The sequence below is a fragment of the Hemibagrus wyckioides genome, linkage group LG11 (assembly GCF_019097595.1).
Source record: "Hemibagrus wyckioides isolate EC202008001 linkage group LG11, SWU_Hwy_1.0, whole genome shotgun sequence".
Lineage (NCBI taxonomy): Eukaryota > Metazoa > Chordata > Actinopteri > Siluriformes > Bagridae > Hemibagrus > Hemibagrus wyckioides.
In genome coordinates, this window is record NC_080720.1 from 9182895 (window position 1) to 9206351 (window position 23457).

A 23457-nucleotide genomic window follows, 5' to 3' on the forward strand; every position below is an offset into this window, starting at 1 on the left:
AGCCCAGCAAACATAATGAGGAGACAAACAATGAAGGTGTATAGCCTTTTATTGTACATTTGCATAAGATTCAACTGTAAGCACATACAGAACAATGTGTGCAAACAACTCAGGATTTGTTTTCGCTTAATTAATTCTAATAACTAATAGCAATATTCAAACCATTCCAAATGTGTTAAGATAGGAAATGTACCAGGAAAAGAACCAGATGTCAAGATGGCTGCCATCCTTCAGTTATCACAGTACTGTACCTTTAAGATGGACAGCATCAGCACTGTGATAACTGAACAAGGGCAGCCTGTCACATCAAGATGAGCCAAGAAGGGTCTGTCTTCATCAGATATGTCACCTTCTGCCATAGAGACTTAGGTAGAGGGAAAATACGACTTGGGGAAATAATAAACATCCTCTGTAGAAAGGATTAAAGTAAATAAAAACTGATACAACACTTGAAATATTCAAAAGAGAAAAAGTATAAATTTTAGTAATTTTAGTAATTCTATTTATTTAGAATTACTGTGTCTAATTTAATTTATATTTAATAAATAAATTAATATATTATACAGAATGTATTTAACAAGAAAGAAACTATTAGCAAGAAGCTTGAGGTGTTTTCTGTACATAACATAAAAAAAACAAAACAAATTTGCTTCAGTGGAATTTGCTATATCCCACTTATTTATTTTACACAGGTTATTCTGACTTGAGAATAAAACGATAAGCGGTGAAATATAAATCCACTGCTTTTCACACTAAATAAAATAAATTAAGTACATCTACTCTATTCCACTACTTCCATGTCTTATTTGCACTCATATCTGTTTACAAACAGCTGCTACCAGGAACATGCAGGCATGAGAAGTAGTTTTGTGTCTTTACTCTTCCCCAAAAGCAACGATATATTCATAGTTGGTTATTTTCCACATTATTTTCTGTCTCATCTATCCAAAGTTAAGAAGACCCATGAACGGTATATTCATTGCTAAGAAGCAAACTGAACTGATGCATAACATCATTAAAGCTGAAAGAAAAACAATTATGATCATGCTATTATATAATCAGGGTTGTTGTTATTCACATATCGTTATAATGAATAGCTTATGTAAAGAAATGCATTCATTGTCTGTTCAAAAACAGCACTAATTAGACATGGGATTTACTAAGTAAATAAACGAATTTCCAAGATACATATGAGGATTAAGTCTTCCTCATTTCTTATGCACTCAAAGACTGTAAGCATTATAATAATTATTCTAATCCGTATACAGTTAAGATAACTCACACACACCGCTCCACCCCCCTTCACCTCCTTGTTGTTGTCCTGTAGGCTCCGCCCTCCGCCTTCGCTTCGTCTCCGCCTCGTCCAGTCGTGTCGCGCGCTCGGCTTTGCCCCGCCCACACGTGCCCCTCCCTCCGCGCAAATCTCTTCTTGTAAACAAGTCGATCAGCTCGTCGGGGTTTTTTGCTGTCACGAGACGGCTCCACAACCTGCCAAAATGACCTAATACCACGTATAAAGTATCTGCGCAACGTTTAAACACTGGTGAAGAAACAAAAATTAGAATTCCTCCGCGCATTTACAGAAGTTATTTATTTCGTTCATTTTCTTTTTGTCCAAGTCTTAGAAATCAATCGATGCAATAATAATAATAATAATAATAACAACATCGACAACTAAAAATATACAGTCTATATTTGGTTATGTCATGTGGAGCCTCAGCTTGATATATTAATCTTCAACTACGTTAGAATAAAAGCATGCTGGAATGCCATCCATGCAATGGGAGGTTATAACCTAATAAATTATACACGTCACACTGATAAACGATTAGTGTTAGTATCAGGAAAGTCATCTAAAATGCTTTTTTTTTTGCTTGCAAAGCCTAATAAAGATTAGCACAAAAAATGATCATGCTTAAGGCGTTAGTGAAGCGTTATTCCTGCATGCTCGGAGTCTTCTTATCCGTAAACACTGCGCGCTAACGCCCAGTCGCGCGCGCACACACCCCTCTCTCACGTCCAAAATAAACATCACATATATCCATAAGACCGATACAAAACACCCCAATGCCATGGTAACAAGCTAAATTCCGCATTTAACAGGTTGTCAGGATACTTACCTGTGATTCTTTCCTGCTCCGCTCTTGTGTTTACGTGAATATCTCTTAATGACGCAGCAAGCTCACAACGAGCAACGCAACGTGATATGTCGCCATTTTTGTTGTTGTTATTGAAAATCTCGGAGCCATGTGACAAAATTGAATCAGCAGGCTTCCGGGTGCCGAAGCTCAAAGTGCACCAGTGTTCTTCGTGTGGAGAAAATACTCAACTTATTATCCTGTAGAAGGCTATAAAAGCAAACAAAAAAAAAAAAAAAAATCCACCTGGCATAAAATGTTGTCAACGCGCGCACGTGTCTGAAAGCGCGTCGCGCGCACATCTGCCCACTTCTGACGTCACCGCAGCAGACTCCTCTCAAGTAAATGATATGCGACGCAATTTATTTAAGAACCCTGAGAGCTGATTTAATGAGAAACATGGGGGGTGGGGGGGCACAACGAGAAGAATGTTAGAAAAGAGAGGCGTCTGAAAAAAAAAAAAAATATATATATATATATATATATATATATATATATATATATATATATATATATATATATATATGTGTGTGTGTGTGTGTGTGTGTGTGTGTGTATATATATATATTGCACCGCTAATATCAACAAGTGCACTTTTGAGTCCTACCATTGAGTCCTGTAACACTGAAGGATGAAAAAATGCACTCTGAAGCATTAAATCTGTTTATCTTGAAATATTTGTGATGGGCTTGGGTGACTCTACTGTTAATTTGCTGCTGGAGACTGTAGGTTACAAATACCTGCAGGAGTCTGTAGGTTAGTGGTTGTCTTCCCCACTGATGTCACAGGGGGACACTGCTGGTAGCAAGTTGCAATGGTATTTCAAAATAACAAACTCAAGGAACCATAATGGTAAGGTTTTGTCAGGGAATAAACAGTGAGTGCATCTTTTCTTACTCATCATTTTCCAGAAATGTTCAATATCATCGTAGAAATAGTACCCACAGGACTCCAGGGGTCTCCTCTCCAAAATGCAATGCAGCAAGGTCGATCGATCTACAGATGAGGAGCATGATGAGTTTAAGCTTTTGGAACCGTATAATTTTGTGACTAGTGTGCACATGAAGATGTCAAGAGACTACTGGGTAAATGAAAGGATTAGAGAGCTTCTGGCATTTGGCAGATGCCCTTATCCAGCATGACTTACAATTTATCTCATTTTTATACAACTGAGGGTTAAGGGCCTTGTTCAGGGGCCAGCAGTGGCAGCTTGGTGGACTTGGGAGTCAAACTCAGAACCTCTGAAGCAGTAAACCAACACCTCCAGCAGTAAAACATGGACTTCCCAGTGGTCCCTCTAACAGTGTGCAGTCATATGGCATTGTGGATCATTTAGGAAAATGTTAGCCAAAGTGAAAATAGTCCAAAAAGGTCAGCTCAGAATTATTACAAATATTACAAAAAAATTGTGGGCATCACTGAAGATCACATGCTAAAGTAATGTAAGGTGGCTTATCTCTTTAAAGAGCCTCCACTCATGTCCTGCAGAAGAGAAAAAAACATCAGAGACAATCTGCTTCTAAGGAGTAAAATAAATGGTCAACATAACTATTTAAATTAATAATTTTTTAAATTAATAACCTTTTCCTAAGCCATTAAATGCTTTTTTTGTCACCCGTCACTCATGCAGCACCACAGGAGCACTTGTTGACTTCCTCTTCTGTAACAGATGTAATCAGCTGTACACTGGAGAAGCCAAGAGCAGATTGGCTGATTTTCTTTTTTGTTGAGAGCCATTAAACCATCAGAATGTAGGATTTCTCTATTTCCAGGATTTATATCCTGTCTGTCAGTGGAAAAAGGGGTTCAGGATATGTGAAACCTCCCTGAATTTAAACAAACCATAACAGTGGCCTAGTGAATTATCTACATATGGAGAACAGTGAAGAGTTTAACAAGAGCATTTTTTTTTAACAGAGGGGATTTCTCAACACTGTTTTAACCAACTTCCCATATCCTAGATGGTGAGATGCTTCCCTTTTTTTATATAGTTATGCCATACATGTCAGAGCCAAGGTCAAACAGCAGTGACTAATCAAAAACAAACCACTTTTTTGCTTTAAAAAAGCCTTGTGTGTAAAAAGGCACAGCTAAAGCTGAAAAAACTAATTCTTGGAAATGATTTAAATTCAGGGAAACATTTCTACTTAAATAACAATAGTTTGAGGGTAAATAATAAGATATGAGAAAAAATATATATAAATATATAACAGGTTTAATAAATAGAAATATATCCATTTATGAACTTAATTCAACATCAATATGTATAAGCTACACATTTTACTGAAGGGTCAATTCTGCCTTATTTATATTTAAATTAAACCAATCAGACATAACATTATGACCACCTGTCTAATATTGTGTTGGTCCCCCTTTTGCTGCCAAAACAGCCCTGACCCATCATGCACTGTGTATTCTGACACCTTTCTATCAGAACCAGCATTAACTTCTTCAGCAGTTTGAGCAGCAGTAGCTCGTCTGTTGGATCAGATCACACGGGCCAGCCTTTGCTCCCCACGTGCATCAGTGACCCTTGGCTGCCCATGACCCTGTCGCCGGTTCACCACTGTTCCTTCCTCGGACCACTTTTGATAGATACTGACCACTGCAGACCGGGAACACCCCACAAGAGCTGCAGTTTTGGAGATGCCCTGATCCAGTCGTCTAGCCATCACAATTTGGCCCTTCATCAGACTCCCTCAAATCCTTATGCTTGTCCATTTTTCCTGCTTCTAACACATCAACTCTGAGGACAAAATGTTCACTTGCTGCATAATATATCCCACCCACTAACAGGTGCCATGATGAGGAGATAATCAGAGTTATTCACTTCACCTGTCAGTGCTCATAATGTTATGGCTGTTATACCGAATGGGCATAGGTATATCCTGGAAGTGATGATCTAATAATGTTGTACCCAGGAAATTCCCCCCAGATGTACAGATCTTCCTGGTGACTATAGTACTAAGAAGCTTTAAAAAAACTCTGAAACACAGGCTTTGATTAGAGGGGGACTTTATGTTTCTATACTTCATCTCTCTCATTGGCTGGTCAGTATGATTTCTATACTGTATTTACTAAATTTCATTCCATTATTTGTGAAGACCTTTGTGTTAAAGAATTTCTTTAAATGTGTCCAGTAGCTATAATGTACATTTCCCCCCCCATCTATTACCTGTCTTTTTTAAACTTTTTTTTTTTTTGGAACAATTAAGGACTACAACTACCATCATCCTGCGCGTGCCTGTTGCCTTCGCCTGCAGTCTTTCCCCCAGCCGTGTGTGATGAGCTGGGAGGCGTTGAAAAATAGGGCGTTTAGATTTCTCGTCCATTCATTTGCAGAGAAAAAGGTAAGCCCCACCATCTACAGCAGGGGTGGGTGGAGGTCGGTTATAAACGCCTTAGACTATCAGCAGCAAAATACTGGATTGCTTTTCTTTTTTTTTCCCTTGTGAAAAACTCATATCAACTGCACATCAGCTGCACATCAGGTTGGGGGCGGGTTTTATTTTTATTTATTTTTTTCCTTCTCTCTTCTTTCTCTCCGTTTTTTCTTTCACTCCTTAAGACAATATAAAGTCACTCTGGCTCTGCACAGAAAAGTGCACTGAAGTAACGGTATATGCAGTGCATGTAGATAAAGAGCTGATGGAGCGCTTGTAACTCTGTCCAGGTTCAGTGTTTGAAGGAAATGTCTAAGCTGTTCCGAGCCGTGATCTTGGGTCCACCGGGCTCGGGGAAAGGCACCATCTCGGAGCGGGTGGCGAACAGTTTCGGCCTGAAACATCTGTCCAGCGGTGATTTCCTGCGCGAGAACATCGCGGCGAAAACGGGTGCGTGCTTTCAAACCCCCCCCATATAATTCCGTCTGTAGCTGCAGCAGTATATCTGTGTGTGTGTGTGTGTGTGTGTGTGCGTGCAGAAGCGCACGCGACCGTGGAAAACTACTCCGAATAGTGCGCCACCTTAAAAATTCAGCAAGGAAAAGCAGCACTAAAAAAAAAAAAAACCAAACAAACTTTCCTTTACTTCCCAAAACAATCGCGACCCAAAATAGGGCGCCGTTACCATAGTTACAGTGGGAAGCGTAACATTTTTGTACGCCATTTAAAGCATTGTAGTGGTCAAAGTTTCGGTCGAGAAGCTCGTGCAAGAACTCCGTGACCAACCCTCTCACGAGCTGTAAAGAAAATTCCAGACGTTCTGGCAAATAGAAATTCATGCAGTATTCACAGTTCTGTAAATGCATGCTTCCGTACACAAATGTATTCGAGTCTATTGTTTAAATAGAAATTGAAGCATTATTACTTTTCATTTCTAACAGTCGTGGAACGATTTAACTGTAAAACCTGCGAACGTGTACAGTAAACATTCATGAGGCTGAAGTGGGGTTAAAAAGCCTGGTCTTGTTTTGGCCTCGTGCCCATTTTTCTTGTTGCACAAGTCATTTCTGAATCCTGACACTATAAAGGTCTCTTGTGCATTCCTCCAGAGTTGCCTATTAGGTTAGTTTTACTTAGTTTGTATTTTTTTTGCACTATTTTATGGTATAATAAACAACATATGAAGCAAAATCTTTTACTAAGTACATACTGCAGCACATAGCATGGTTCACATACTGTAGAAAAAAGCAGGGGGAAAAAATGCTATGTAAATGCTTTTTGATGCTATACAAATGTATGAAGGAAAGACTCCTAAAATGTGAACTTAATATTTATCTTAAAGTAATAATCAAATAATAGTTAATGCTAAAATAGTGGATTTTTAAAACTTTCTTCTTGTACAAATAACATGGAAATTAGATAAGATATTATAAAAAGCAATAGTTTATGCCAGGTGGCATCGTGCTTTGGTACCAGACCATGTGATGACCCGCGAGTTAGAGTTCATTTAACCCCACATCAGAACAATAGGTATGTTCTTTTGCACAGCGTTACATAGGTGATCCATGAGCAATATAAAGATGTAAAGAAAATCAGTAATATTACCAGGCTTAAGGATTGTTGAAATAAATTTTAAATGATATTATAAAAAAAGCTATTATGAAAAGTAATAGTGTATGCCATGGCCTTGAGGAAAACTAGGTTAAGTGACTATGAAAACCTGCTTGGAAAATTGTATGTAGTGTGGTCTGTACTGCTTGTATGGCTTTGAATGGACCTCCTGTCATTTTATAGACACTCTACTCACTAGACCATTGTATATCCTGGGCTTTACGAACCTAGGTGGGAATGGGACAGCGATGGTCGAACCTACTTCTTAGAGGCCTGATCATGAAGAAAGAAAATTGACAAATTATACCCAAGGCACCTTGAAAAAAACACCAAGCAAAATGTATTTACAAATAGTTTAAAACAGTCAGACCACTTATACTATAATGCAGCCAAAATTGTCTCTAGGTAACTTAAGTTCCAGTTCAATCTGAGGTCATCCAGTATGTCTGAGAGAGTTGTTGTCTGAAACTAATGCTATCACTGGTACTGAGAGACAGCGGGACCTTGGAGTTTCCATGAACATTTTTACCAATTTAAATAGAAATTTTGAATTGGAAATGAATTTTAACGTTCATTTATTCATCAATAATGGTCAGAGCCACAGGGGAACTAGTCCTTAGGTATGATGCAGGAATACACCCTGGATGAAACTCCAGTCCATCACAGGGCACAAGGCACTCACATTTACACACTTATTTACAACTAGGAGCAATTTTAGCACAGCCAGTTCACGTACTGGCATGTTTTTGGGAGGAAACTAGAGAACTCCAAATACCTTCAGGGAAAACATACACAAAAACGGCACACAGACTTTAACCCTGGCCTAAGATTGAACCAGGTACCTCTGAGGTGTAAGGTGACAACGCTTTGTAAATTTGATACTGCCTCCTTACACAATAATCATGGTTGCCACAAGCATTTGCATCATATGCTTTGTATTTTGAAACCACACTGAATTTGTCTTTAGACACTAGCTAGATTTTACCTGTAAGTAATCAACAACTACTCATCATGTACCATCTTCAGACTAAATTAAACACGTGTTGTTGTCATGTCTATGATACCCTTTTTAATAGTCTGGAATATTAAAACATGTAAAAAAAAAAAATCAATAATGAAGGATGTTTTCTGGTCCATAAGAGTGATGTCATAATATTGGTCAGTGTTGTTAATTTAATCCATTCTTGCAGAGGCTGGAGTTTTGGCTAAAACCTACATAGAGAAAGGTGCTTTGGTACCAGACCATGTGATGACCCGCTTGATGCTGCCCCGGCTAGAAGAGATGACCCGCCACAGCTGGCTGTTGGATGGTATGATCGAAAAATATACTATTCTTTTATAGCTGTATATTTTTCACCACATCTTCCAAACAGGTTTTTGGAAAATGTAATTATTCACTTTGTTGTCTTACTAGTCTGTTTACTAAGATCTTTTTAAAATATTTTGTCACTACTATTAACATACAGTTCATTTAACCCCACATCAGAGTCCATGAGCAATATAAAAGTGTAAAGAAATTCATTATTGTTACTACTAGGCTTCAGTACATCAAAATAAATAACATTCCAGATCAGACTAAAAATATTTTTGCCAATTGTTCATGGAATAAATAAAAAATGCATGCCCTGTCTTCCATGGTTGATACTCATATTTTTCCATGTATTTGTCCTTGATTTGGCAATTAAACATTCTGCCATTTTGCAAGGCTAATATAGTCGGGCAGGGACGACAGTGTTGCTATGTTTCATCAAGCCTGGATAAGCAGTTTGCTCAAGGGCGCAGGAACAATCACTAGGAACAAATAAGGCAACATTTACATTCGCTCTAATTATCTGCTACTAAGTTTTCTGGTTCAAAGTGGTTTTCTTCAATTTCTTCTCTTTATCAATACCACAGCACTGTTAAATTCTCAATTCTAATTGGATAGAAGATGTTGATTAATTTCACTATGTAACAAATTTTTACTTTTTTCTTGTTCCTGGGAAATAAGTGTTATTTCCGTATTCTTTGCAACCCAAATAATCTTATTTCCATCTTAGCCATGAAGGTTTGGGTTACTTTTGGGCAGTTTTTTTTAGTAAAATGGGCTAATTTTGAGGTTTTCGTTCTCTTAAAAGCCCAAACTCAAACTTTAAGGGGCTTAATGGCTATTTTCTTAATCATTTTCCATCAAGAGTAATTGGAAAATGTCATTCACTACCCAGGAACAAAAATCGTGTTACATAGTGTTTTCTATAGCAGCAACCCTGACAATAGTTCAAGTCAGATCAAAGTCAAATCACATGTTGATATTTTATTCAAATACTGTGTGTTATTGTTTCTATAGCAACAGCAGGGTTAGGTATGACAGATGCTCTACGTAGTCAAACCCTAACAATAACAGGATCACAGATATTTTTTTGTTAATTAACAAAGAGAAACCTATACACATTGATATACACGTTGAAGATTTCTGTAAGCAGGTTATTTAACATTTACAGAAGTAGTCACTGGTGTCAGCACTTTGTAATAATCAGAGGGAAAGCTTTAACTTTTATACTAAAAGTTGCTAACACGGGGGGGGTCTTTAGCACTGAGGACTTTGCACTTTCCGTTTTCTCAGTAAAAAGATAAGTAAAGTTTTGTCTCATTACTGTTTGGGAGAGAGAACGAAAGAACCGTAATGGGAAACTACTGTTTATAAATGCTATACCGTAAGGAACTAATTATCTTACACAATTTGCGGGGGTGTGTGGGAACAAGTTGAGATACTACACACTGAAAGAAAGAAAGAAAGAAAGAAAAGTTGGCATGTCAGTACTGCATTCATAGGAATGCATTTAGCAGTGTTTTGTCTTGAACAGATGTTATTCCTTATACTGTACATCTCACCGAAACAGTTTTGCCTTGAGGCAACATGAAGATTTCGGTTTGCTGCAACAAAAAAAAAGTGAGCAATTTTTCCTCAAGCGTGGCGTCAAGTTCAACTTGTGTAGAATTTTTTTTCAGGAGAATGTTGCCTTAAGACAAGAAAAATATTTTGAAATGGAATATTGATTATGTTTAAGTACTCTATTTTAAGTAGAATTTTTATTTTATAAATAAAAAATTAAGAATATTTATTTATTTATTTATTTATTTATTTATTACTTACCAAATGGCGTAAAGAAACCTTAAGACCATAGAAGGATATACATACAGCAGGTGCAATTTTGGCAGGTCAGTGATGGGACATTAATTCAGCAATAATTTCAATTCAGTTCAGTTTTATTTGTATAGTGCTTTCAACAATGGGCACTGTCACAAAGCACCTTTAAAGACATATATAAATTCGAGACATATAAGTTTGTCGATGTATCCTAAATGAACAAGCCAGAGGTGAGGGTGGTAAGGAAAAAACCCCTGAGACGTTATGAGGAAGAAAGCTTGAGAGGAACCAGACTCAAAAGGGAACATATCCTCATCTGGCTGATACCGGATAGTGTGATTATAAATAATTTTCCTTTTAAAACTTTGCTACGTGGTCAAAACATGAAAATTGTGTAATCAGAATTTTTTTTAGCTTCCTGGAAAGTTTTTACATGAAGACTAACTTGAAACCTGAATTTAAATAGGAGCAAACATTTGCAAAAAAAAAGCAAACAAACATTACAAATCCCACTCTGTTATTTTTAGGTACTGGCTCACAGTGTTGTATAAAGTACCCAAAAGCTTGAGTAATACTTGGGTAAAAGTACAGGTATTTTGTTAGAAAATGACTCAAGTAAAAGTTAAAGTCAACCATTATAATTCTACTTGAGTAAAAGTCTTAAAGTATCTGAAATAAACTGTACTTAAGTATCAAAAGTAGTATTTTCATGAATGTACTCAAGTATGGAAAGTAAAAGTAGAAGTAAATTAATAAAAAAGCAGGACTGTAATAATTTGGAGAATTATGAATTTTATTCTGTATTGCTTTCTTTCTTAAACTTCTCAATAAGTGCACCACCAAAAAAAATAAGACTTGCATGAAAGAAAGGAGAGGCCTTTAGAACTGTATTGTAATGAAGTGTACAGTAACAGTGTTTCCATACATGTGCACTTGTAACTAAGGCCATGTCCACACATAGCCGGGGATTTTTAAGAAGGGAGATTTTTCTCTGTGTTTTGACCTTTCGTCCACATGCTAATGCAGTCTGAGGTCGTTGAAAACGGAGCTTTTGGAAAGTGGTGTTGTGTGGACAGGGGAAACTGAGATTTTGACGAATTGACATCATTGTCTGTGTGCCGGTCTCCTTGATTTGACGTCAGCTTTGTTTATGAAGATATTTTGTGCAATAGCAGACTTACGTGAACTACTGACTGTGTTAACGTTGTTTACTGGACTTTTTACATGCACATACACGCGCAGTTACTCACACATTACGTTCATGAACAGAGGGTTGGAATGTAATACGAAGCTCACTGCTGCTACATACAAAACTCAGACACCGCACACAGCGATGGCGGTTTTGGACGAGACCCGGTCGGACTGCTACATTCTACAATGAAATTTTCGCATGTCAAGGGCATTGCTTTCACACGTTGTTAAACTACCGGAACCGGTAATAAAGTTTTGCCTAGGCTTCTGATTGGCTAGACATGCTCCTGACAGCACTTAACAGGGCGTTTTGCGTTTTCATGTGGACAAAGATATTTTTAACACGTAGGTCGTGTGGACAGAATTTTAAAGAAAAAAAAACAGAGTTGAAACAAAGTTGAAAAATCTCAGTTTTTTTTAAAAATACCCAACTACGTGTGGACATACTTCCTTTACCCCAAATTTGGACGCGGGTTTTTTTTTTTTTGTAGTAAGTAACGAAAATGCCGTACAGAAAATGTATCTGAGTAAAAGTATAGAATTTGTTTCAAAAAAGTACTGAAGTAAAAGTAAAGTTTGGCAGAAATATAAAAACTCAAATAAAGTAATTTTACTTCGTTACATTACACCACTGCTGGCTCAAAGCACTTTGGGATATTTGAAAAACTGCTGGTGTGTTTGGATATTTATGGACTACGTGCTTGTCTAACATCTCCGTTACTGTTGTTTTATTTTCTCAATATTCATCGTTAACTATGTGTAAAGAAGTGAAGTCATTTAGCCATCTAAGGGAGTTTTTCCTTGCCACAGTCGCCTCAGGCTTGCTCACTTGGGATAACATCTAGGACTGTTTGTCTGTTTATATGTTTGTTGTTTTCTTATGTTGTTTCTCATGTAAAGCTGCTTTGAGACAATGCTCTTTGTTAAAAGCGCTATACAAATAAAATTGAATTGAATTCATTTATTTACTGTTGTTTACTACAGTGTGAGCAGCCATATTTCTGGGGGTTTTTTTCTGTGATTTTTCCTAAAAGGAGGTCAGAAATTCTGAGTTATGAGCTTTAGTTGAGTACAGCAGGAGTACTGTGATACGACCACAGGTCCAAAAAATCCCCATGTGTTAAATTTACTTTTAAATTAGACTCCCTGTTAAACAACCTCTCTAGCAAGTAAATCCCTCACATGGCCTCCAGTTCTTGGCAAAAAGCAGATTGCCTGTTTAGTTAAATGCCTTTCGATCAGTGAAAGATCAGATATAAAATGTTGGCAGAGCGAAGTGGGTGGTGTCTGACCTAGAAACAAGTTGACACAGCCTCAGCTTGATCTGCTCCAAGGTTTGTAAACATTGTAGCCTGGTTCCACCTTGAACTGTAAAACTGTTCCAGCCAGAATACACTTCACTATAATCTGGGGTTTAAAAGTAGGGTGTATTTGCAATGATCTAATGATAACTTATGAACCTATGACTTTTAATCCCATGAAATATAAGGCCATGACTGCATTTTATTGCAGAGGTGTAAATGATGGTAAAATGCTGTAGAGGAATGTTTTGTTTAGTAGCCAGGGAAGCTGGACCTGATAAAATCTTAAAGACCTTGTGCTAAATTAATGGGTTTCGCCTGATTTCGTGTCTCCCACTGCCTAGACCTTCAAGACTGAAATCCATCGTTTTGAATTCAGGGACTGTTTAGACTCACTGGATGTTAACATTTTTATATTTAACTTGTGTGTTCTGTAGCCTGTACAGAAGCTAAAGAGACTAAAATCCATCCTGGGAGTCTTCTCTCACTGATAGGAGCCTTGCAACAGCAAGTGAAACCACATAACCGCAGTATACCTGACTTGATTTGTTCTGTAAAGTTTTATTGTCTTGTCCTTCCCTCTAGGTTTTCCCCGGACCCTAGCCCAGGCTGAGGCTCTGAACAGTGCCTGTGAGCTTGACGTGGTCATTAGTCTTAACATCCCTCTAGAGACGCTGAAGGAAAGACTGCGCCATCGCTGGATCCACCCGGCCAGCGGGAGGGTGTACAACATGCGCTTTAATCCTCCCCGTGTCCAGGTAAATGTCTCTCCTTTCCTTTTCTGCACATTGGGAAAGGGTATTGTTTGTTTCATTCAATTGGACAGCTATGATTCTTTGATTTGAATGAAATTGGATTAGTTTTCTTGGATCGCCGCGGCCCGGATTGGATTCCCGGGCAGGAAGTTAACCCAGTCACTGAAGAGTTAACCCAAGCCTGGATAAAATGGGAGGATTGCATCAGGAAGGGCATAAGGCGTAAAACCCGTGCGAAAAACCAAAACATGCGGACCAAATGATCTGCTGTGGCGACCCCAAAGAACACTTACGGCATTTGGCAGACTCTCTTATCCAGAGCGTCTTTTATCAAATTTATCTTATTTTTCACACAACTGAGGGTCAAGGCCCTTGCTCAGAGGCTCAGCAGCGGCAACCCTGAGAGTCGACCTCGCAACTTTCCGATCAGTAGCGCAACATCTTAACCAATGAGCTACCTCATCTATGTAGCATGATATTTAGACACACAATAGGTCACATCTATAACAAGATGGAAGATGTATGCTCTTACAGAAACTCGCATACATTTTCACATAGGATGAGAGTAATATGCGATGACGTTTACATTTAGATGATTACATGAAGGTGAATTTTTGCACACCAGCTATGTTCTGAAATTGCGCATGAGAATAAATGTGACATCAATATGTGATCACATGAAGAAGAATTATTTATTTTGGAAAATTACATCTGAATAAATGAAAAAGTAACACCTGGAAATAAATATTTCCCCCAAAAAAAGAGAGAGAACAAAAAGTGAGCTATATATGTGTATAATATATATGAAATATATTATTAAATATAGTAACTCAGATAAACTGATTTGTCAAACTAGTGAAAAATGGTAACATCTTATATCCATTATAGTTTTCTTTTTCAATCCTCAAGTTCTAAGGGTCAGAGAAAGAGCACTCAAGCTTCGTTCAGCAAAAAAGTTCTTATAGTTTTTGTGGAAAACCCCAATGTTTCCCCATATTCTTGGACCATGTATTCTGATATTAACAAAGAAGACAAACCTTTTTTGGCCATAACTAAAATCATGGTAGTGTAAGGTTACACAGCCAGTGTCAGTTGATCTCTGGCTAAGCTATTTTATTGCACCAAATGGTGCCAACTTTCCGTATCATCTTCCAGTATTAGTAACCTTCTGGTAAATTTAGACATTTTTCTGTTTTGTTTTCTAGTGATTTCATTTTCCTATTTTTTTTTCTATTAACCTGTTTCTTTCTTTCTTTCTTTCTTTCTTTCTTTCTTTCTTTCTTTCTTTTTTTAAAGAAAAATCTCTTTGGGAAATGAAAATTGAAAATAATAAAAAGTTTCACAGACCTGATGGGTTATGTGAAGAAACACATGTGAAATTTGTTTAACTATGTGACATGGAAAAACAAAAAATTAAATAAACATGGAAAACTGAAAGAAACAAACCTGCGAATAGTCACATAAAAATCAAATCAATCTCATGAGTCATATCAACATTCGCATGTGATTCTTATGTGTTTCTTCTGGAAGAGTGCAAACGTAAGCTATTTATTTGCCTCTCTAATTAAGAGGCAAATCGCTGTCAAATAAGCAGAGGTCATTGTTCTGGCAAACAGATTAAAACACAAGGCGAGGATAATTCAAAAGTTCTCTGAAATGCACAGACAAAAGGCAAAACCGCAAATGAAGTCAAAGAATGTGCAAATGTCTGATCAGAAGGTTGAAGGTTCACCGCCAAGCTGCCACTGTTGTGCTCTTGAGCAAGGCACTAAAACCTCTCTGCTCCAGAAACACTGTATCATAACTGACCCTGTGCTCTGACCTGAAATTCCTCTCAAGCTTGGATAAACAAAGAAAAGAATTTCACTGTGTTGTGATGTGTGTTTTCCAAATAAAGGCTGCTTCTTCGTCAACAGTAGACAAACGACACGTTGCTGTTAGATAACTGCTAGGTTTGTATTTTTTTACTCACTGCTATCTCAGCTGGTATCTCCCAGATGAGCACGAGTTCCCTCAAGGTTTCTTTTGTATGCTGTCATTGTGAGTTTTTACCTTGCCACCTAGATATACAGCTAGGGCTTGGAAAAGCTGCTCTGTGACAATGTTGCATCCTGAGGGTGGTGTCTGGATGGTATTTACCCCACTGTTGATCTGAATAACATGAGCCAATAACACTAGTGTGTGAGCTCATGTATGAGGAAAAGAGCAGATAGTTCTTCTCTCCATGAGTCTACAGATCTCTCCTGTTCATGTGAGCAGTAGTTTGAAAAGATGTGGTGTTTTCATATTCCTGTATGTCTGTATGACTTGCATGTTTAAGCCCTTGTCCTTTTAAGACCTAATTGGTGCCAGTGGAGAGAGAACTAGTTATTGATTGTAAAATTGACCACAATAGGGAATGTTTAAATGAGGGATTTGAGGAGTTAACGGATTAGAAAGCGGGGCAATGTGTGTGTATAGTCCTATTATTGTGGTAAAATTCCATGGGGTGCTCTTTAGGGGTTGTTATATTGCAGGTCATAAAATAGTTCCTGCATACAGCTTGTGTAATATTGCATGATATCCTTAAAATATTAGCAGTATCAAATACCCAGAAGGCACTGAAAAGGGTGTGTGTGTACTGTATGATGTTTCCGTGGTTGTTCCAAGAACTGTTGAAATGTACAAATCTGTGAGTTTATAATACTTTATTATGACTGCCACTGATATGTTGAAAATATCTCTGTAAAGGAAAGGTCATACATAACTATGTATAGATAAAGTTTATTTTCACTTCTCAAGACATTTAGAGCACTTACGACCTAACCAATCAGATTTGAGAACTCAACAGCGTTAATATAAGGTATAAAAATGTTCATCATAACACATTTCCAGAACTTACTCAGGAACTTTTACAAGCCGAATGTATTTTCTGGCTTTCTGTTCCTAGGGAGTGGACGATATCAGTGGAGAGCCACTGATCCAACATGAAGATGATAGACCAGAGGCTCTGGTTGCCAGACTGAGGCACTACAAAGATGTGGCAAAGCCTGTCATAGATTTATACAGGTAAGTTTATTTAGGTGATCACTCTGTAGCAAAAGCTTGGAGTTTTTAAAAATTATTATTATTATTATTATTATTATTATTATTATTACTAAACTGCACAAGCTTGATGTGCATTAATTAGTGTTAAAGTCACAGCTTCTCAGAGAGACTATACATGACCTTGTGGATCCATGCGCTCTCCTAACTAAATAACTAATATAAAAAATAACTAACACAGTTATATCAATTTTAATAAAAAAAATAAATGTAAAAAATTAAGTCCAAGTAGATTTTACACATTTGGAAGGAGTAAATTCTACAGCTACTGTCCTCTCCTCTCCTGAACAGCCGTAATCAGGATATAATTTTTAGAAGGATTCAAAAAATATGTTAAATAAAATCACTGTACAATTAAATCAATCAGTGTGATGATGTGCTCAGTAAAATATTTTTTTAAAAACTTTTGCCTCAGGCTTGATCTTCAGGGATATATATTCTGAATTTTAAAAAAATATATATATTTGTAAAGCTGCTTTGCAGATAATATCCATTATTACAAATAAAATTGAAATAGAAACTTCAGCAAATCAAACAGCAGCATATCATACAGTATGCCTTCTTCTGTTAGTGCAGGAGCTTACTTTTGGTGCTTAATGGTAAATCCTCCACAATGGCAAACGAGAAACCACTATTTGGAAAGTTTAATGGTTACATATGAGTGCAGAAGTAAAACACAGGCAGAGTTAAACATCTAAAATCAGTAAGCAGGTAAACAGGCATGATTCACATCCAGGAAAACAACTGTGAGTAAGTAATGAGTTTGGAAAAATCTGAACTGGGGGTGAGAAATTGCTCGTGTACTTAACAGAGGTGAGCAGGGCACAACACAGAGCATGTTGACTTCATTTAGCAGTTTCCACATGCACTGGTACTGTATGACCCAACTTCCTGTGTTTATTGGTTGCCAAAAATCACAACACAGTTCAGACAACTTTGGAAAATATTAAGAGAGGAGCACAATGCCAGTAAAGTGCCACACAGATGTTAACTTTCATCTCATTTTCCAGCTCACAGTGTTCAATTAAAATGAGGCAAATTTTAGTATCACTTTAATCTTTAATCTCTCATTTATACTCCTACATATTTTCTATATGATTATATAGCCTGCAGGGTTGAGTAGTCAGGTCCAAATCTTAGTTGTGCACAGTGGCCATGTTGTAATGTTGCTTTAGAACGTGTTCTGCTATTAAAAAACACAATGCTATTATGTGCACTTCACCATGTAAAGGCACACAATTCACTTTTTAATGATTTTATTTACTTCAGCATTAGAAGAAATACGGACAGGGGTGTAACCTGACGCTGTTTTGTCAATTGCAGGACACAAAGTCATTTAAAGTCAGACTTTTTTTTGTCACATACACAATCATACAAGGTATGATATGTAGTGAAATGAGGGACAAGTCAAATAAGAGGTGTGGCTAGGAGCTATCCCTATCCGTCATGTGATGCTCTATAGATTTATCACATTGAAGAAAAAAAATGAGGAGGCAGGAGTGATGGAGAACCGTGATGGGGATGGAGTGATGGAGAACCAATCTATTGGTTACCCCTGTCATCAGCAAGTTTTATTCTTGTGTCCAGAAGAAGGAGGGGAAAAACAGTGAAAGGATCGTGTATGCCTAAAATAATTCATAGACAGCCTACATAGACAGATAATAAAGCAATAACGATATAATTAAGTATGTATGTCCATGGACTGTCCAAGAACTGTTGAAGTTTAACGATACTTTATTATGACTGCCACTGATGTGTTGATATCACTGCACAGGAAATGGCATACATAAATGTGTATAAATAAAGTTGTGGAATGTCGGTGAAAAAAAAAAGTACTTCCTGTTATCACTACATTTAGAGTAAGTCAGTCAGTCAGCAAACAAACAAAAATAAATAATAGATCTTAATAATAGATCTATAATAGATAATAGATCTATCTTATATATATGTATTATTAAATCAGATTAAATTGTTAGAGGGGGGTCTTAATCATGGCATGTTACATCATACGCCTCATGTCCCACCTGTGTTGTACATTTTAACATTTCACTTCTCTTCTTTCCAGGTAAGGAATAAAAAAATGATATGTTTTATATGAAAAAATAATGTAAACATGTTTTGGAAGCTATCTACTTTTCCACAAACTACAGAAAACAGAAAGTGTTAGGTTGCGCCCTGATCTTTCCTACACTGAAAAGTATACAGTACATAGAAATACTAGGCACAAGGAATGACTAAAATCTGTACTACAGCACAGCTATGGTGTGCTTTCACCACATCTTTACATGCTACAAAGACATCAGTAACGTGCAAGTGTAGGAGTTAAAAGTGTTATTTCTCACGTGGTGTTAAATATGGGGAAATCCAAAAGTCACAGTCAGAGTCCCTAAGCTCTGAAGATGAGTGATACGTGAATAATTCAGTAGTGCACTGACATCACAAAAATGAACTCGTGCAATTAAAGGACAATGGCAAAATATGTTTAGAGACTTATCAATCACGAAGGCTGTTTTAGTGTAATGTATGTGTTTATGGGGATGAGTGTAACATACTGGAGGTGAAGGCAAGAACAAAGACTGTGAAAACAAGGACCAGTGGAAAAACAAATGCAAAAACATCCAGACTACAAGAGTTTGTGGCAAACAAAACTACAAGCACATGGCAACAAAATCTTGACGCACCGAAACTAGAACTTTAGTAGGTGTGCTAATGAGGAGGCGTGAGGGCATGGTCATGTGACTTGCTGGTGCTGATGGAAAATGTAGTTCAAATGTAGATTTTGGCATAACCATGGCAGTGAAGGTCCAGATACATCTACATTCCAGTGTGTCACTAAAATGTGTATAAATAGAAAGGACCAAAAGTGTAATTATAATATAAAAACAGTAATAATAGAGACTTTTACAGCATTTGGCAGACAACCTTATCCAGAGCAATTTATAATTATATATAACTATTATAATTATATAATTATTTTAATTGAGGGTCAGATGTCCAGTATCTTAACTGTAAAGATACAATAATATAATATAATAATATATTTAAAAAATATATAATATAATATAATATAATATAATATAATATAATATAATATAATATAATATAATATAATATAATATAATATATATTTATTATTATATTTATAAAATAAAATAAAATTTACAAACATTTACAAAATTAAAACTATAGCAGAATTTCTGTCAGTTATGGAACATTGCAACCTTCTAGATACATGCTGTCTAGTGTAATTGGTGGTCACACCTAGTGTAGGTTTTGGGATAATGTGTGTAGGTGTGTAAATTAGATGTTAATGTCTATAGTAAAGTCTATATCGGAGGTCAGGACATAGATGAAGGAGTCAAACCACTGAAAATGTGCATTTAAAAACAAAACAAAAACAAAATACTTCTCTGTTATTTTAAAGGATTGTACTGTGACTGATTACAGGCAGTTAGAGCAATACTTTAGTTTACAATTTACATTAAAACTCAAATGCATTTTGGGATTTTTAGATGGAAGTGAGAAAGAAACAGATTCGATTTGTATCATCGCCTGCAAATTAGTTCTTAGTGCTATAAATTGTCATAAAGTCATCTGGAATATAGACACTTATTAAAAGCATTAATATAATTTTGTTTATGTTACTGTAAACATACTTACAGTAATAAAAATGTTTAAAAAAAAGAAAATATAGTAATCACATGGAAATATATAACAGTTTGTAAATATGTTTTTCTTTTCTTTTTTTTATTATTATTATTTTTTCTTTAAAAATACAGTATTTTCCTGCCAACTCTCTACTATTTTCTGAACAGTGAAACAAGAAACATACAAAAAGTACAAGGGAAATACTAGGACAGTAATTCAAACACATAATTAAAATCTCTAGGTATTTGTTGCCTGATTTTTCCTGCTACCCACAACTAATTTTGCACTCGTTGTTTAAATGTTAATGGCAAATAAATCTTCTCTACTGTACCAATTAAAGCATTCCAACCAAATGTGATCAGGGCTCAAAAACCCACAACAAAGAAAAGCAAATACACTCTCCATACAGCCCTGTATTTCTGTGACCAGTCACACACACACACACACACACACACAAAAACCGGTACTAAAAGTACAGCTTGTATTTTTCAGCCTGCTAAAGTAACCTTAGTGCTACTCTCGAGTTCAGTCTTACCAAAACTGGCACTCTGGTTTAATTCTGTATAGGGAAACCAACGCCCAGGCAAGTATGAGTCAGTTCACCAGTGATTCCAATTAGTTGAGTTTGAATGGCCAGGACGTATCGGGTCATGTCAGGTTTGCTAGTGAAACTGAGTGGAATGAGGTGTTACATTATAGAGGAGTGACCTGGATTTGAGCACTAAGGAATTTGGTGGTTTAGCCACGTCAGTGTAATAAATGCAGAGTGTACTCAGCAAATACTGGTACAGTGATTCATTTCAGCGGATACTAAAAATGAAAATGGTTGTCTAATGAGGTATAACAGGAAGTGATTTGTTTCACTGCGTGGGTCATTTTTGGGTTGAATATTTGCATTTTTGGATTGTATGTCACTCTGTTGTTTCACAAAGCACTTTTTATTTCTCATATACCATAGCAGTTTGTCAATGTACATGTTCACTATATACAGTATAGGAACTGTACATTTAACGTTTTGGGACAATTATAAAACAAGTTAGTTCCTCTTATTATTATTATTATTATTATTATTATTATTATTATTATTATTTCATCGTCAGCTTCTTTTTTATCTTTTATGAAGCTAATAGGACAAAAAAAATTGGAAAGTACTCCACCCTGAATTTTTCTGTTTTAGGAAACTGTTTCAATGTGTTGATACTGAAAAATAATTGCAAAAAAAAAAAACATTTGCTCACATAAAACCTCACCTTACCAACAATTACATGTTTCATTAATCCATTTATGTCGAACATCCTCCACACAAGTCCCTGTGCAAGATAACCTTTTAGATGGAGTACATTAATAAAAAAAACCCTGTGATTTGTTGCTGTTATAGAAAAATATCAACCTTCTGATGAGTAAGAATTACAAATTCAACAGCGCTCAATATAATATGTTAATTATCAGACTTATAGCTTAACAGGAATAGTTGGTGGGTAATCTTTATAATAATCCATTAAACAACAACATATACACATATAAACATTTAGAATTACTTCAACTACAACTTTACCTGCTCTATTCTGTGTGTATGTATTTAGGTCATGTTGGATGTTGAGGGCCAGCGAAAGTTATCTTTAATACAACTTTACTCGTTTTATAACGCAGAAAAATAAATGTGAGGACATTTGGATCACTTTTGGACATTTTGCTGAAACTGGGTATTTAACCCTCGTAAACACAAGGCTGACAGAATGAATGCTTGTACTTCTTGTTGCTGTGGTAACACTGACATTAAATGCTGCTTATTGCATGTGTAGATCACATGTTCTGGGAGTTGCATGTAAACAGTTTATCTGAAACTCACTGATTAAAACCGTGGGAAATGTTTACATTCGTGATGTTTACAGTTATAGATAATGCATTAAAGTTCATTAATGTTGTAATGTGTATTTTAAGGGCCAAAGGCATCCTGCACATGTTTTCGGACACAGAGACGGACCGGATCTGGCCTTACGTCAGCTCGCTTCTGAGTACTAAGATCCCGACAGACCTAGGAGATGCTCAAAGGGTCAGAACCCACTGAGGGAAACCGCTGATATGCTTAACGGTTAATTCTACACATCGGTATAGCAGTCATCACTTCATGACAATGTTCATTCCTCCAAAAGGGTTTTAGTCATTTCTAGATATCATTCCTCACTTTTTATTAAAAAAAGCACATCAAGAATGAGTCGTTTTACATTTTAAGTGTTATTTTAGATGCAGCAAAAAACATGTCATTAGCTTAAACGTAGATAACCTGCTGACTAACCTGGTTATTTGATTTTACGTGTTTTAAGGAAACACAGCCATACATATGGAAGAAGAACTAAGTAAAATCTTCACGAATCAGGTCAGGTAGACGGTTTAAATGTGTGATAAGTTAGTAATAGTGAAATCATTTGAGTTTTGTGAGTGGAAAGACATTATTTCAATATTCCTGTGATTTATGTGATGAAGTCATTCCTGTCATTTTTTCTGAAACACTTTTCTGTTTCACTGTAACATGTGGCTATATCTTATGCCGCCTTTCTCTCTGGAATGTTCTCTCATCAAGTCATTGAGTGCTTGTACAGACTTAAATAATGATGTGCTTGCAGTTTTTTTTTTCTTCAAGCAAATGATTTGTGTGTGTGTGTGTGTGTGTGTGTGTGTGTACTACTTTGAGAAAATGTTACATGTACAGAATACGCTGAGAATATACACACTGACATGTTCAAACCATTTCAATATTTCAATTGGGACTCAGTGAGAATTTTTGCCACCATCACAGTCCGTGAATATGTAGTTTTATAAGAGTTTGAAAGGATTATGTAATATATTTTTTTAAACGACAAAGCTTGTTCCCTCACCAGTGCTCCAAAAGATCTGTCTAAATAAAATGAGATAAGCTAGTGTACCCATAAAGTCTGAGAGTCAGAGGTGAGGCAAAATAATCTCTATATGCAAGTCTAAATCAGAGCAAATACCTCTGAACTATTGAACCTTTTGACAGCATTATAACTCTCTCCATCTGTCGCTCTTTCGTTAGACACGATATTGGAAATGCAAGCCAAAGACTGGAAAACAGACCCCTTCATTCTCTTTGGTGTGCAGTATCACACATGCTGCATTCAGTTCTGAATATCTGAACCAAATAAACATTTTCGCTTGATTTTGGAAAATCAGGATTGTGGCAGTGATTTTTTTAAACTG

General features: G+C 36.5%; 1 protein-coding gene across 1 annotated transcript; it reads left to right on the forward strand.

The window, feature by feature from the left end:
* Positions 1-5494: 5494 nt before the first annotated feature.
* On the forward strand, positions 5495-23426 carry ak4 (adenylate kinase 4). The gene is made up of 6 exons (XM_058403426.1): positions 5495-5629; positions 5812-5971; positions 8323-8442; positions 13337-13509; positions 16436-16554; positions 22180-23426. Exons 2-6 carry the CDS (start codon positions 5830-5832, stop codon positions 22304-22306), a joined length of 681 nt encoding a protein of 226 aa, XP_058259409.1. The 5' UTR covers positions 5495-5629; positions 5812-5829; the 3' UTR covers positions 22307-23426.
* Positions 23427-23457: the final 31 nt, after the last annotated feature.

Coding starts and splice junctions, on each gene's coding strand:
- ak4 (XM_058403426.1), top strand. CDS start 5,830: ATGTCTAAGCTGTTCCGAGCCGTGATCTTGGGTCCACCGGGCTCGGGG. Junction 13,510..16,435: donor TTAATCCTCCCCGTGTCCAG/GTAAATGTCTCT, acceptor TTCTGTTCCTAG/GGAGTGGACGATATCAGTGG. Junction 16,555..22,179: donor CCTGTCATAGATTTATACAG/GTAAGTTTATTT, acceptor GTGTATTTTAAG/GGCCAAAGGCATCCTGCACA.